The sequence below is a fragment of the Bemisia tabaci genome, chromosome 3 (genome assembly GCF_918797505.1).
Source record: "Bemisia tabaci chromosome 3, PGI_BMITA_v3".
NCBI classification, from domain to species: Eukaryota; Metazoa; Arthropoda; class Insecta; order Hemiptera; family Aleyrodidae; genus Bemisia; species Bemisia tabaci.
In genome coordinates, this window is record NC_092795.1 from 46,591,352 (window position 1) to 46,604,531 (window position 13,180).

A 13,180-nucleotide genomic window follows, 5' to 3' on the forward strand; every position below is an offset into this window, starting at 1 on the left:
TTTTTTTTTTTTGTAGATTTTACTCGAGTACTCTACCATGGTATTTTTTCTCCCCTCCCCCTCCTCCCCCTCCAAAAAAAAGGATCACAGAATTTTTGGGAATACCTACTTCCTGATTTCTTAAATGAAATTAAACGGACCGTGACGGAAATTTTCAAACTTGATAAACTTTTACCTACTCATCGATTCAACCAGGAATTTAGTATTACTTATCTTTCGCTTATGTCATAAAATATGATTACTTTCAAAGTTGCAAATCTACTCTCAGATTTTATTTTACGAAAGAAAACTAAGTACGTATCTTATTACGGTTTCCAGGGCCAGATTAAGGGGGTGGCCACATGGGCCGCGGCCCATAGCGGCAAATTTATAGGGGGCGGCAAATTTTGCAATTTTTTTAAATGTAGGTATAAAAAAAAATTCGGATTTAGAAAAAAAATTACAAACGAGAAAAGGCGACAAAATCTCTAATTTTCTGAGAGAATAGTAATTTCTACTTTTGTCGTCTTTCAGTGATACAAGAGGCAGCACCTTTAATTAGTCGAGTTAAGAGAGAAACCGAACACGCGATTTGGCCGGGAACGGCGCGACTTACCTAGAGAGAAATGATGACGAGGACTTGAGATAAAAAGGGGAAGCCCTCGGCGCGGCGATCGGCATGTAACACATATTAGCGCCTACAAGACTGCACGAATACTTCACGCATTGCATCAAACACGGTGCGGTCATTGCGGACGGCGTGAAACGGATAGCGCCTACAAGAATGCATGAATACCTCACGCATTGCGGCAAACACAGTGCGATCTAGCGGGAGACGCGTAGCGCCTACAAGACCGCGTGAATACTTCACGCATTGCGTCAAACACAGTGCGGTCTGCGAGACGCGGCGGTGGAAGTTAAAATCATTAATCCCTATTTATGTTTGTTCTTTTATAATTTTTTCGTTCATTTCTTATGAGTGGAAGGCCTTGTCCACACAGAGATAGGTTTACGAAACTTAACTTTCGCGCAAAGTTCCGTGAACTTTTGCTAGTAGTGTTGACAGGGCTTTCCCAAAAAATGTGTTCAACACCAGTAAACGCGTCTTATGCACCCCTCCCCCGCTGGCACGTTCATTTGTTGGTTTTCATTGATGTTTCAAAACGATAATGAGAAGGGGCGGCGAAATACTAGCGCGGCCCATGGGCGGCAATGTAGGTAAATCCGGCCCTGACGATTTCGCTTGAATTCGTCACCTAGAATCAGTTTCACTCTTGAGTCTTTAAAACTCTTCGGGGAGAATTTTAAAAAGAAATTGTGATCAATTTTCCCTTTAGAAGAAGGAATATTAGCTATAATCCCACAATTGGGGACCGGAGACCGGAGGCCGTATAATGCCAAATGTTGCCTGCCGCAACTTCGTTGCGGGCACCCTCACTTTAAGTTCGTCGCGGCGCGGCGTTTAGATGCAACTATTCAAACTCGACGATCGCCTGTGTTGCATAAGCAAAAATTTGAAGGCGCGTCCGCGTCCTTTGCTCTCGCGATGAGAAACAACGTAGGTGCACGTTCACGACAAATCATTTTAAGTGGTTTCTTTCCCAATCAATACGTCGGATCATGATAGTAGAGTAAGTATTGAACGCAGAGAGAAGGATTAGGTAGGTATTCAAAACGAGGATTTTTGCATAGATATCCTTATATTCTATTCGAATTGTATTACGTTGTACCTACCTATCCAAGCGTAGGTAAGTATGACACTTTTTTTCTTCAAATTGCCACCCTGGGAAAAATGTCCCTTTCGTTCGACAGCGTTGACAAACTTGAACCTTTAAAATTGCACAGCTCGTCGAGAAATTATGATGTGCGCTAAACATTTTCCAAGAAATAGTGTATTTATTTCGAATCGGGAATTGTCGCCCAGTGAAATTATAGCAGAAACAAACAAATCGACGGTGTAAGACGGCAATCACATAACTCGGTTTGCGTGGTCACAGACTTCCTAATAGGTACATAAATGTGCACAATATTGACTATAAATACATATCGAATCATTTGGCAACACTGTCCCGCCTCCGCCAACGTTTATAAGTGCCTCTTCAGAAATAGATACGAACTAACAAATGAAATATTTTGATCTTATGTCATAAGGCTGAGTAACATATTAAATTATAGGTAAACAGACCGGCAATATAATAATAAACCAGTGGCGTGGCATGCGCTTTACGATCTATCGATATTTCCCCATTTGAAGCTGTGGTAAATAATCGATTATTAAGGTGCTCGCTGCGAACACCCTGTTTATCGATACTTTTCCATAGGTTTAAATGGCCGATCAATTGATATATCGCAAAGCATGCCACGCCACTGTAATAAACGAGGTCATCGGTCACTTTCCATGGGTGGAAAATCTTATATAAGCATCGAGGAAAAATAGAAAAATTGTGTCCCGCAGCCCTTAGGTATCTTTATCACTTACTAAGGGATTTGGACGGGATTTTCCTCGTAACCCCCCCCCCCCCTCCCAAGCAAGCAAAAAATTGTTCTTAGCCATCTCTTGTTGATAAAAGTACTTGCGAGTAAAGGAGCCATATTGTGAAACATGAGAGGCAAGCATTAGAAACCCGTTTTTTTATTCTTTTTACTAAATTAAGAAGGTAGGTAGCACTTTCCAACTGAGGTGGCATTGCGAGAAAATCGACGGCTAAATTGGAAAAATATCTCCGATGCGACGGAGCAAATCTCCACTCAAGATTTAGGTATTTTTTTGAGAGAAAACGGACCATTTTTTTTTTTTTCAATTATCGGTGAATTTTCTTCACTCCTTTAAAGAAATTAAAAAATACTCGGGTAATGTCAGGAGGCGGTTAAATACACTTTTTTCTTACTTTTTTTGCAAAAATGAATAACAAAAGATTTTTAAACGTTGCTAGGTATACCTAAAGAGGCATTTTTTGGTTTCAGCCATAGTGCATCCAATATACTTAGATTGACTAATGCATAATTGGACTGCATTTTGCAATTTGGAACTAAAAATTCTGACTCTCCTGAAAAAACACTTGTGTGAATAGGGAAACCACTGGCACATACGCTGTTTTTAAACCGGGCTAGAATTTATAGCTCCTAGTTGCAAAATGTAGTCCAATTAAAGAATTCCTGAATGTAGCTTTCTATCAAGGTAAAAACAGGAACCAATAGGGGTAGATGGTAGAGAGCGAAATTTTGGATCAAAAAATTGATTTTAGGGCCGAATAAACCATGCAATCGCGAAATTCGCGATTCTGTCACCTGAGCGATCCTTGAGCTGCGCTATTCAGTGGCGTTCAAATGAGTTGAGCTGTTTATTAATAAGTTCCTATGTTGAGTTGTTTCAGAATTATAAATCTTGAGGCAAGACTAAATTTTTGATTGCTCTGATTTTTACTAAAAAGAAATCTGCATCCATAAATTCAGTTGAACGCGCGTGGTCAACGTCGTTCGTGGTTAATTTCATCGATTTTGTAGTCGAACTTGACTTAGATGATTATACATTACATCGATTAAATTGGGTGAAAATCTGGGAAAACTTCGATATTAAGGAAGAAAAAAAAAAAAACCAGTATATGTTTTCTTTATGTTAAATTAATATATATGTTTTAGAATAGGTATCCCACCTTTTTCTCCACGTAAAAACTTAGAAAAAAAAGAAGAGGAGGAGAAAAAATTGGATATGAGAAAGGAGCGAAACAGAAAAGAGGGGGGCATAAATTAAAACCGAGGGACCAGCTTGTTTTGAGGAAAAAGAAGCAAACCAGAAAAGAGAGAAAAGAGCTGAGAGGTGAAAAAGTGACTAAAATGAATGATTGACCGAAAGGGGGAAAGAAAAGGACGTTCTAATGCAAATAGAAGATTTGCATTAAAGCATGCCACTAAATTGATGGAGATTGAAAACGAGAGTGATTTAATTCCACAATTTAGGGGTTAGGTTGAGATGGGGATAGTGAGAAATTTTGGAATATTAAATGAGATAATTAAATAGTACGTTCTAATAGGCACAGAAGGTGCTTATTAAAGCAAGTCGGCTAATTGCATGAGACCTTCACTATCGGAATAGTGAACGTGGCATGCAATTAGAGGAGTGTACTTTTTTGGGATAGCCCAAAAGCAGGACAGGCGATGCACCTGTGGTGACATGTTTCATTATTCTGTTTTTTCTTCATTCCTTGTTTTATTAGTTTTTTTAATGCTGTTTTCTTAACTTCCATAAATTTCATACCATTTTACAGCATAGAACTCGACATTTGCCCCGATTTTCATTCTGATCGATTGGAAGTATATATCAAATGGTAATACATCATTCAACCAAGTCCTTTGATAAATTCAAAGTTGCCCTATGGTGAAGATGAAAATAAAAGCATCATTCAAAAATATGTAACCTATGTGGATACTTTTAATTGTGAAGCTTGAAGGACAAGGCGCATAAGAGCAGTTTTTGAGAGAGTTGAGATATTGGTAATTTCAACTAAAAGTAGGCTTAAAATATATTGTGAGAAAAATTCACTACCTACAAAAATCCAACTTTTAAGCATCAACAGATGAGTTTGCACTTCCTCCCCACCGTAAGTGAGGGTTTATGTAATTTGGAAAGTTGAAACACATATTTTTCAAAAAAGCAAAAACTGCACTTATGTCTCTTGTCCTCCAAGCCCCTAAATTCTTAAACCTATCAAAATAGATTAGTTGGAGTCCTCGCCTTTAAGTTTGAGAACTCTTTTTTTTTATTCACATTATTTTATTGTAAACATTAAGAACTTTTAGAGTGGTACTGGGAATTTCCGCATAAATCGGTTAGATCCAAAGAGACTCGAGAGGAAGGGGGGGGGGGTGTGTTACATTATAATATTGAAAAGTCTCGCCTGAAAATCTTTCAGATTTTCGCTATCCTCCTTGGTTTAGGAGATATTGAATATTTTAACTTGCTTACTTTACAACCTTCGCTTTAGTTTCATAGAATGTTTACTAACTTTTCTTCATTTCTGAACAGAGCATTGTGCAAAAATTTCGCCCATAGTATCTGCCACTAATTTTGCTTAAAAAATGGAACAACAATATATAGACTGTAGGACGTTGCAACTTAGATATATGTTGCTCCACTTTCAGTGTCAGTATTTGTCTAAAACTCTGAATATTATAATATTTAAATTTGCATTCAGTCAGATGAAAATGAAAATAAAAAATAGCGTAAGAAAAATATTTATTAAACAGAAACTGTTAGATTGTAACCTCTTATAGAAGCGTTTCTTTAGCAATATCAAATTTTAGCATAGACTTAAAGTATATATCAGTATTAATTTTAGGTTTAATTAGTACCTACAATAAAAGCAGTAAGCCGACGGTTGGCAGCAACCAAATACAATATTAAATTATTAATGAAAGCCCTGTGGCATAAAAGTACTAAAAATAAGTATTCAGTGAGATCAACCTTCCCTAGACCATCAAAAATATCACTTCATATTCTTCAACAAGACTTCGTATTCCTAGAAATTATTGCAATATAGGTACAGAAACAAAAAACAAACGTAGGTAGGTACAAAAAGTCAGGTAACTGAGTAGATTACTAAATAAAATTGTGTTGTTCAAATGTGGGCAAAAAATTGATGAGTGTACATTCAATAGGTGATTGACATTGTTGATTTTCTGAATTGTTTTTCTACCTGTTTACCACAAAGAATCAAACTATTCAAGCTTTCATTATTCAAATACTCAAGCACTTTTTCCACTAATTCTGGCGGTAGTAATGCGATTTTGTTTTTGTTAAGAATGTTCCCAGTTTTGATCAGGATGATAAACCAATCAAACCCTGCAGTGAGTAATTTCCAGCGCAGCTTATTGTCTCTTATATTACGCACGAGAAGATCTCGATAAATATTATACATGTGAAAGTCAACTGAGTCTAATGCCTCATGTAAATTCTGATCATTAAAACATCGTGGATTTGTATTACCAACTAAAAAATCAAATAAAGATAGATGGCAGCATAGTTTATGGCTTTTCATCATGGCAACTTCTTTCTCACAAAAATATTTAATATTGACTAAAAAATCATTATCACTGTCTTCAATCCATTTCAGATTATTTTGGCACACAAAAAATCCGGCAGTTTTTAACATAATTGCATGATACTGCAGACTTTCTCTACTTAGCTCTGGACAACCATCGATAGAATCAAAACTTGAAGATAAAAATATGTTTTCATCATGAGTAAGATCAAGTGCAGTCTGTCCTAAATTGTTTAGTAGGTTTATATCTGCTCCCTTTGAGAGAAGGACTTCTTCAACATGATGATGTCCTTTCCAAGAGGCCCGATGCAGTGCAGTTTCACCGGCAACATTCTTTTTGTTGACATCTGCTTTATATTTTAAAAGAAGTTTTACTAATTTTACTCGGTCCTCCAAGCCTTTACCTCCTGCGGCAATGTGCAATGGTGTCATGCCTTTATCACAAGCTGCGTTTACATCAGCACCGCTCTCCAACAGAAGTCTCAAAACTTTTTTGTGCCTTTTTGCCCAGCGCTGCACTGACATATGCAGTGGTGTTTCCCCTGACGGTGAGCGACAATTGACATCTGCTCCATGCTTCAGGAGTACCCTGACAGCATCATAGGGAACATCATGTTCCTCTCTTCCAACAACGTGCAATGCGGTTAGACCATCTCCATTCAAGGCATTCACATCTGCACCATTTTTTAAAAGAACATCTAAAACAGCAGCATGTGCCCTCTCAGATGCTAGGTGCAGAGCTGTCTCATCATTATCTGTAACTTTGTGAATATCTGCTCCGTGTTCTAGAAGAATTTCAACTGTCTCAGCAATACCACGCCAGCTGATAGCAGCTTCATGCAATGGTGTAAGATCCATGTAAGGATTAACTGCATTCACATCTGCCCCATGAATAATCAGAGCTTTCAAAATGTTCGTATAACCTCTGTCCACAGCGAAAGTTAAGGCTGTATTACCTAATTTATCAAATGAGTTCACGTCTGCTCCATTCTGGAGAAGGAACCATACAAGCCTTTCAAACCCAAACTGAGTGGCAAAATGAAGTGCAGTTTCATCCCGTTTGCACTTGGCATTTACATCAGCTCCACTATTTAACAGAAGTTCTGCAATTTGTATACGATAAGTTTCATCAGGATTAAGTTCCTTGTTAGTAAAGTAAGAGGAGTGTGGGTAAGCTGTGTAAAGAAGCGGAGTTCTGTAATGCTCATCTAATGCATTAACATCGCATCCGTTATTAATGAGAACTTCACAGATCTCAAAGCACTCATTTTTTACGACATTGTGTAACAAACTTTTATCGACTGTAGCACCATTGGCTAAGAGAAGTTTGAAAATCTCAGTGCCATTTTCATTTTTGGCGTGTTCCACAGAGTAGTCAATGGGTGTTTTTCCTGATTCATCAACAGCATCCACATTGCTCTTGGCATCAAGAAGTAACTTGACAATATCGGTACGTCCACTTTTGATTGCAGAATGTAATGGCAAGTGTCCATCTCTAGGGTAGTTGGGATTAGCACCATTATTAGTGAGTACTTCACAAATCTCAAAGCACTCATATTTGACGGCATCGTGCAGTAACTTCTTGGAATTAATTTTGGCACCACTAGTAAGGAGCAATTTTAGCATCTCTAAGCCTTTGTCTTTTTTGGAATAATCAATGGAATAGTAGAGTGGTGTTTTTCCAAATGTGTCAACAGCATTCACTCGGCAATTTGCTTTTAGAAGCAATTGCACGATCTCTATGTTCCCATTTCGGACAGCAGAATGCAAAGGAGTATTACCCTTATAAAGGCAGTTGGGATCAGCACAGTGATTCAACAGGAACTTGACAAGTTGGAGCTGGCCTTTCTCAACAGTAGCATGGAGGAGACCACAATCATGTACGTCAGCTTGAGACAGAGAAAAACCGTATTGGATTAGTCGACTGACAATTTCTCTACTTTCACCGCACATAGCTGTCTTCAGGATTGTTTTGTAGATATTTTTGTTCAGATTCGGGCAAAATTTTAGGATACATTCTACTGAACTTAAGGACTGTTTTTTGACAGCAATCCGCAGAGGCGTCTCGCCAAATCGAGCTATGGGATCAACATATGCACCTTTTCTCAGCAATAAGAGCATGCAATTTTCATTTCCTTTCTCCGTTGCTATATGCAAGGAAGTTTGACGCTCTCCGTTCCTTGCGTCAATAAGTGCACCTTGCTCCAGCAAAATTTCAACCAGTTCAATACAGTTATTTTGGACTGCCAAATGTAAGGGCGTATCTCGATCACTGACGTTAGTACCATTGACCTGTGCACCATTCATTAAAAGGAGTTTTGCAATTTCCACATATCCTTTCTCCGCTGCTAAAAGCAAAGGAGTTTGATGCTTCTCATTCATTGCATCAACGACGGCACATTTGACAAGCATTTCAACCAGTTCTGAACTATTGTGTTGAACAGCAAAATGTAGAGGTGTATCTGAATTACCATTATTTGCAGCATTTACCTGTGCACCATTCTTTACTAGGAATTTTGCAATTTCCACAAATCCTTTCTCTATTGCTATGAGCAAAGGGGTTTGACAGTGTTGATTTTTTTCATCAATGGAAACTCCTTTATCTAGTAAAATTTTGATCAGTTCCAATTTGTTATTTAGAACAGCAAAATGTAAGGGTGTATTTTCAAAAGCTTTGATAAAATCCTTTACTTCTGCACCATTCTCTATTAGGAACTTTACAATATCAGTGAATCCTTGCTCAGCAGCGGTACAGACCAATAAGTATCCTCCTGCCAGCTCTTGCCAGTTGAACCCAAATACGCTGAACAAGTTTTTCACTGTTCCAAGATCACCTCGGTTTACAGCACGGCATAAAGAATATAGCAGACCACTCGGCATTATGCACAAGTTAACAGATCCGTTGACGGATCAAGACTTGGAGGAATAGCACGCCAAGCAGAAGGTGATCCAAGATTTGAAAGTAGTTGAGTTTATACAAACCAGAAATCTGCTGACAGGCCGTATCGAGTGAAGTTCTTGCCAATCGTTGAATCACCTCAACAGTTGAGAACCTCAATGTAGTAACATTGACACCTGAAAGAAACATTTTGATGAATGTTAAAATAATACTAATCCTGTAAAGTCTACTTTAAAAAAATTGAATTTTTTTTAATAAACCTGTTTTTCTTGCATGCCAAATCATTTTTCACCTTTGCTGAGAAAAAGCCACAGTTGTATTACTTAGTTATTTTTACTTGGGACTGGACATGACAAACATGATTTTTTCACGCAAGTAAGAGCCTTATCCAAAAGATTTTGCCCTACAGATTGTGTGCCCATACCTCAAATGTCAATTTTGTTAGTGTTTGACATAAAAAAAGTATCATAAGCGAGTTGGTAAGTACTACAGTATCTTTAATTGGAAAAAGAAACAAAATTTGAGGGGGAAAAAGTTTTCCAAAAAAATTTGTCCACACTATGAAATTGGCCACTTCAAATTATTGCGTGGAGGATTTTTGAGGTCATAAGGGGCATGATAAGTCAATATGAGAGCTTGATGGTGTAGATAACTTCCAAATTACAGATTTTGATTGCGTCACATGAAAAAGTCTCTGAAAGTACATCATACGAATGTGTGGCCAAACCTATTGCCAGTTTTTGTAATGCATTGCACTCATCTATTGGTCCTGATCAAAGGCAAAGTTTCTACAAGCCACTGTCCATACACAACGCACTTTTTTTTTCTCTTTTTTTTTTGGTGTGTGTCAACAATGCACATTTGAAGTTCCAGTAATTACTGAGTTAAATGAAGCCAGAGCAGCAAAAATGAGTCAAAGATATCCCTCATCCTCTCAGTCTCAGCATTCAAGTATGGGCCGGCTGTGAACTAAAGAAAAACCCAGCCCATGAGAGTATATTGTAATCAGAAGCCTTTACTACCAAGCGGCAATCTTATCCTCATGTTATTTCATTTCACTGACCATATAAACTTTCTCTCTTGCACTTTTTTCCTTAAACAGACACATGCTGGGACTTTCTGTGAATTATAGACGGCTTGTTCTCGAGTGCTAAGAGATAGAGGGGTCTCTTTGATTCATTGACACTGGGCTGACTTCATTAAATGCAGAAATTAGCAAAACAGCAATCGTAAACTGTGCAAAACTGATTGCGTGTAGAAAATTATACCTAATGAAGAGTTTTTATCACAATCAGTGGATTAGTTTAATGCGATAAAAATATTAGAAATTGGTGTGGGCATACATTCCCATGACAGGTTTGCAGGGTCCTTTTAGCTCATAATTTATTCATTAAAATAATACTACCCTACTCTTTTGTGCAAGACTTTCACAGAAAATTTTTGATAGAAGGGAAAGAAGTCAAACAAAATTCTGTGCAAAACGAGCAAACAAGCCTTCTCAAAAGAATTCTATTGTTATAGGGTAGGTGGGGGTAAAAGTACGCATTTTTTCGTTTTTTTTCCGTATTTCCGTGACCGAATCGACTTTTAAGGCGGGAAAAGTGGCCAGGCATCTACTACAAGCCCTCGCGCACAAATTCCCTGCGTTGTCCGAATTTAGAAATAAAATCCATGGCCGTGACGAATTTTTTTAAAAAAATTTAAAAATGCGTACTTTTGCCCCATTTCATGGGGTAAAAGTACGCAGGTGAAATTTTTTTTAAAAAAACATCTCCCGGATCGCTGATAAATAACGGAAAACGACTGAAACTGGTCGCAAAGGGTTCTAATAGTGCCTAACCACTTTTACTGTGAAAAAAAAAAATAATTCAGTCTCCAAAAGTTCCCAAAAAATTTTCGAAGTAAATTTTTTTTAAACAGGAAAATAAAAAAGTTTAATTGCCCAAACTAAACAAAGGAACATAAAAATTTATTAAGATACTTACTAAGTTGCCTACATCTTCTATTTTGAAGTTCCTATACCCCCCTCCCCCACTACGCCCCACTTTTGGGCGCGTACTTTTGCCCCATTCTGGCTGCGTACTCTTGCCCCATTTGTAAACATTGGACAACATTACCTAAAACTTCGAGCCCAAGGCCCGAGGTGTGAAAACAACCACGGATTATTAAAGCTAACACTATAACACTTTGATATGGTGCTTGTCCGATTTTTTCCATCAACTATTCTACTCACAACAGACAATTCAATTTAAAAAAAAATCGATCTTTTTTTCATGAAAAGTGAACTTTCCTCATAATTCCGTGGAAACACGTCCGATCTGCACAAAACTTCGTCAACAAGTGAAACTCAACGTTGCCAACAACCAACACCCGGTGTCATCACAAATTCAAACAAAACGCGCGAAAAAAGTGCGGTGCGTACTTTTGCCCCGTGCGTACTCTTACCCCCACCTACCCTAATTATGTAATTCCCTTCCTCTTACTTCTAGGTTAGCACGAAGGTTTTACCTACTGACACCGTTTTGTAGTGACAATTAAGTATGTGTGAGATACAATTCTGTGCAAATAACTATCTATGTATCTACGCGACTAGATCTTCTTCTGAAAAGTAATGTGGCAGGTGCTTTGCAGTATTGCAGTCCAAGATACATGGTTTGGTACTTTCACTATCAATTTACTAGTTCTTTACTCATCCTCACCTCAGTAGGCACATGAACTCTTGAATCTTCCACTTTTTTCATGGTGCAGGGGATAAGTAGACTCAGTATCAATCTGGACATTTTGCTGGAATGGAGGATTCTGTTCTATCCAAATCATACATAACGCTGAATATTTCAGGACTCAGCCCTCTTTCAGCACTCTCCAATCTGATCCTGAAATGAAGAGAAACTGAAGAAATTAGTGCCTAGAACAAAATGATAAATAAAGCTTTGATAATGATTCTTAAGGTGATTCTACAGACGCCATTTTTGGTATCAGAGCGACGTATGATATATCGCATCGATTCATTCCATAATTTCAGCTACTTGCTGTTTTTTTTCAAATTTTGAGATGGCACTTCTGTTGTCATGAGACTAGAGAATTCATGTACCAAATTTGACAAAGAAATTTAATGTAATAAAGGCAGGGTTTTATTAAAGGAAAAATACCGCATTCTATACTGTTACCGAAACTGCACTCAAATGCAATATTTTTCCTCTGAAAAACCCTGCGTTTGTTTTGTTGAATTTCTTTGTCAAATTTAGTACATTAATGCTAAAGTCTTGTGAGAGCAGAGGTGCGATCTCAAAATTTGAAAAAAATGACAAGTAGCTGAAATAATGGAACAAATTGATGCGATATATCGCACGTAACTCTGACACAAAAAATGGTATCCGTTGAATCACCTTCAAAATTTACGAGAGACTACCTCTTTAAGAATGGTCGACATTAGTTCAGGAAAACTCTGAGATACGCACTGATCAGGCTCAAATGGGTAGGAACAAATTGGTAGGGATGGACGAAGATTTAGATGATCGAATATCCGGTATTCAAATTATCGGCACTCAGCTAATCGCATCACATTCGAATATTCGCTTCCGAAGTAATCAAAATCAAAAGATTCGATTTCTCAAAAAATCGCAATCAAGAAGTTTCGAATGTTCAGATACTTAATTGCATTCGAATTTGATGACCGTCCATCCGTATCGTCAATCTTGTTATTAATCAAAACTCGTCCAAAACTCCACACAGGAATGACTGACCGTCTTAGTCAAAAGTGTCATTTATTCCTATTAATAACAGTACGGTTCCACCGTTCAAAAATATGAAAAATCGAAGCAATAATCGAAAATATTCGAATATACACTTCTGCAGTATTCGAAATCGCAAGATTTGATTTCTCAAAGTAATAGCAATTCGAATTCGATTATCGCCAATCCCTACAAATTGGTCGTAAAAATGAAGACTGGATGTGTAGGAATGGATTTAAGTATGACTCTGCATTTTTAAAAAGAGAATTAATTACTTCGAGAGTAATAAGGGCAGTTACCTTATGTCGTTTTCCCTGAAGGCTTGTAACTCCTCCTCACAAGCTTCAGCTTCAGTGGGATACTTTACTGTATTATCAGGGTTAAACACTTAAATTTTAAATATACTTTCTTGAATAAATTTTCTAAAAGAAGAAGGAGCAAAAGAAATTTAAAAAGCACGTGGAGATAAGGGACAAAACGAAATTGATAACAAGAAGTAAACAATTGGACCATCGATGAACGTCTCCGCATCT

The 13,180-nt window shown here is 37.6% G+C and overlaps 1 protein-coding gene across 1 annotated transcript; it reads right to left on the minus strand.

The window, feature by feature from the left end:
• Positions 1–5,195: 5,195 nt before the first annotated feature.
• LOC109030599 (uncharacterized) lies at positions 5,196–13,148 on the minus strand. The gene is made up of 3 exons (XM_019041648.2): positions 12,947–13,148; positions 11,616–11,789; positions 5,196–9,092 (listed from the first exon to the last, which is right to left on the minus strand). The coding sequence occupies exon 3, from the start codon at positions 8,895–8,897 to the stop codon at positions 5,628–5,630; it is 3,270 nt and encodes a 1,089-aa protein (XP_018897193.2). The 5' UTR covers positions 8,898–9,092; positions 11,616–11,789; positions 12,947–13,148; the 3' UTR covers positions 5,196–5,627.
• Between the last annotated feature and the right edge of the window lie 32 nt (positions 13,149–13,180).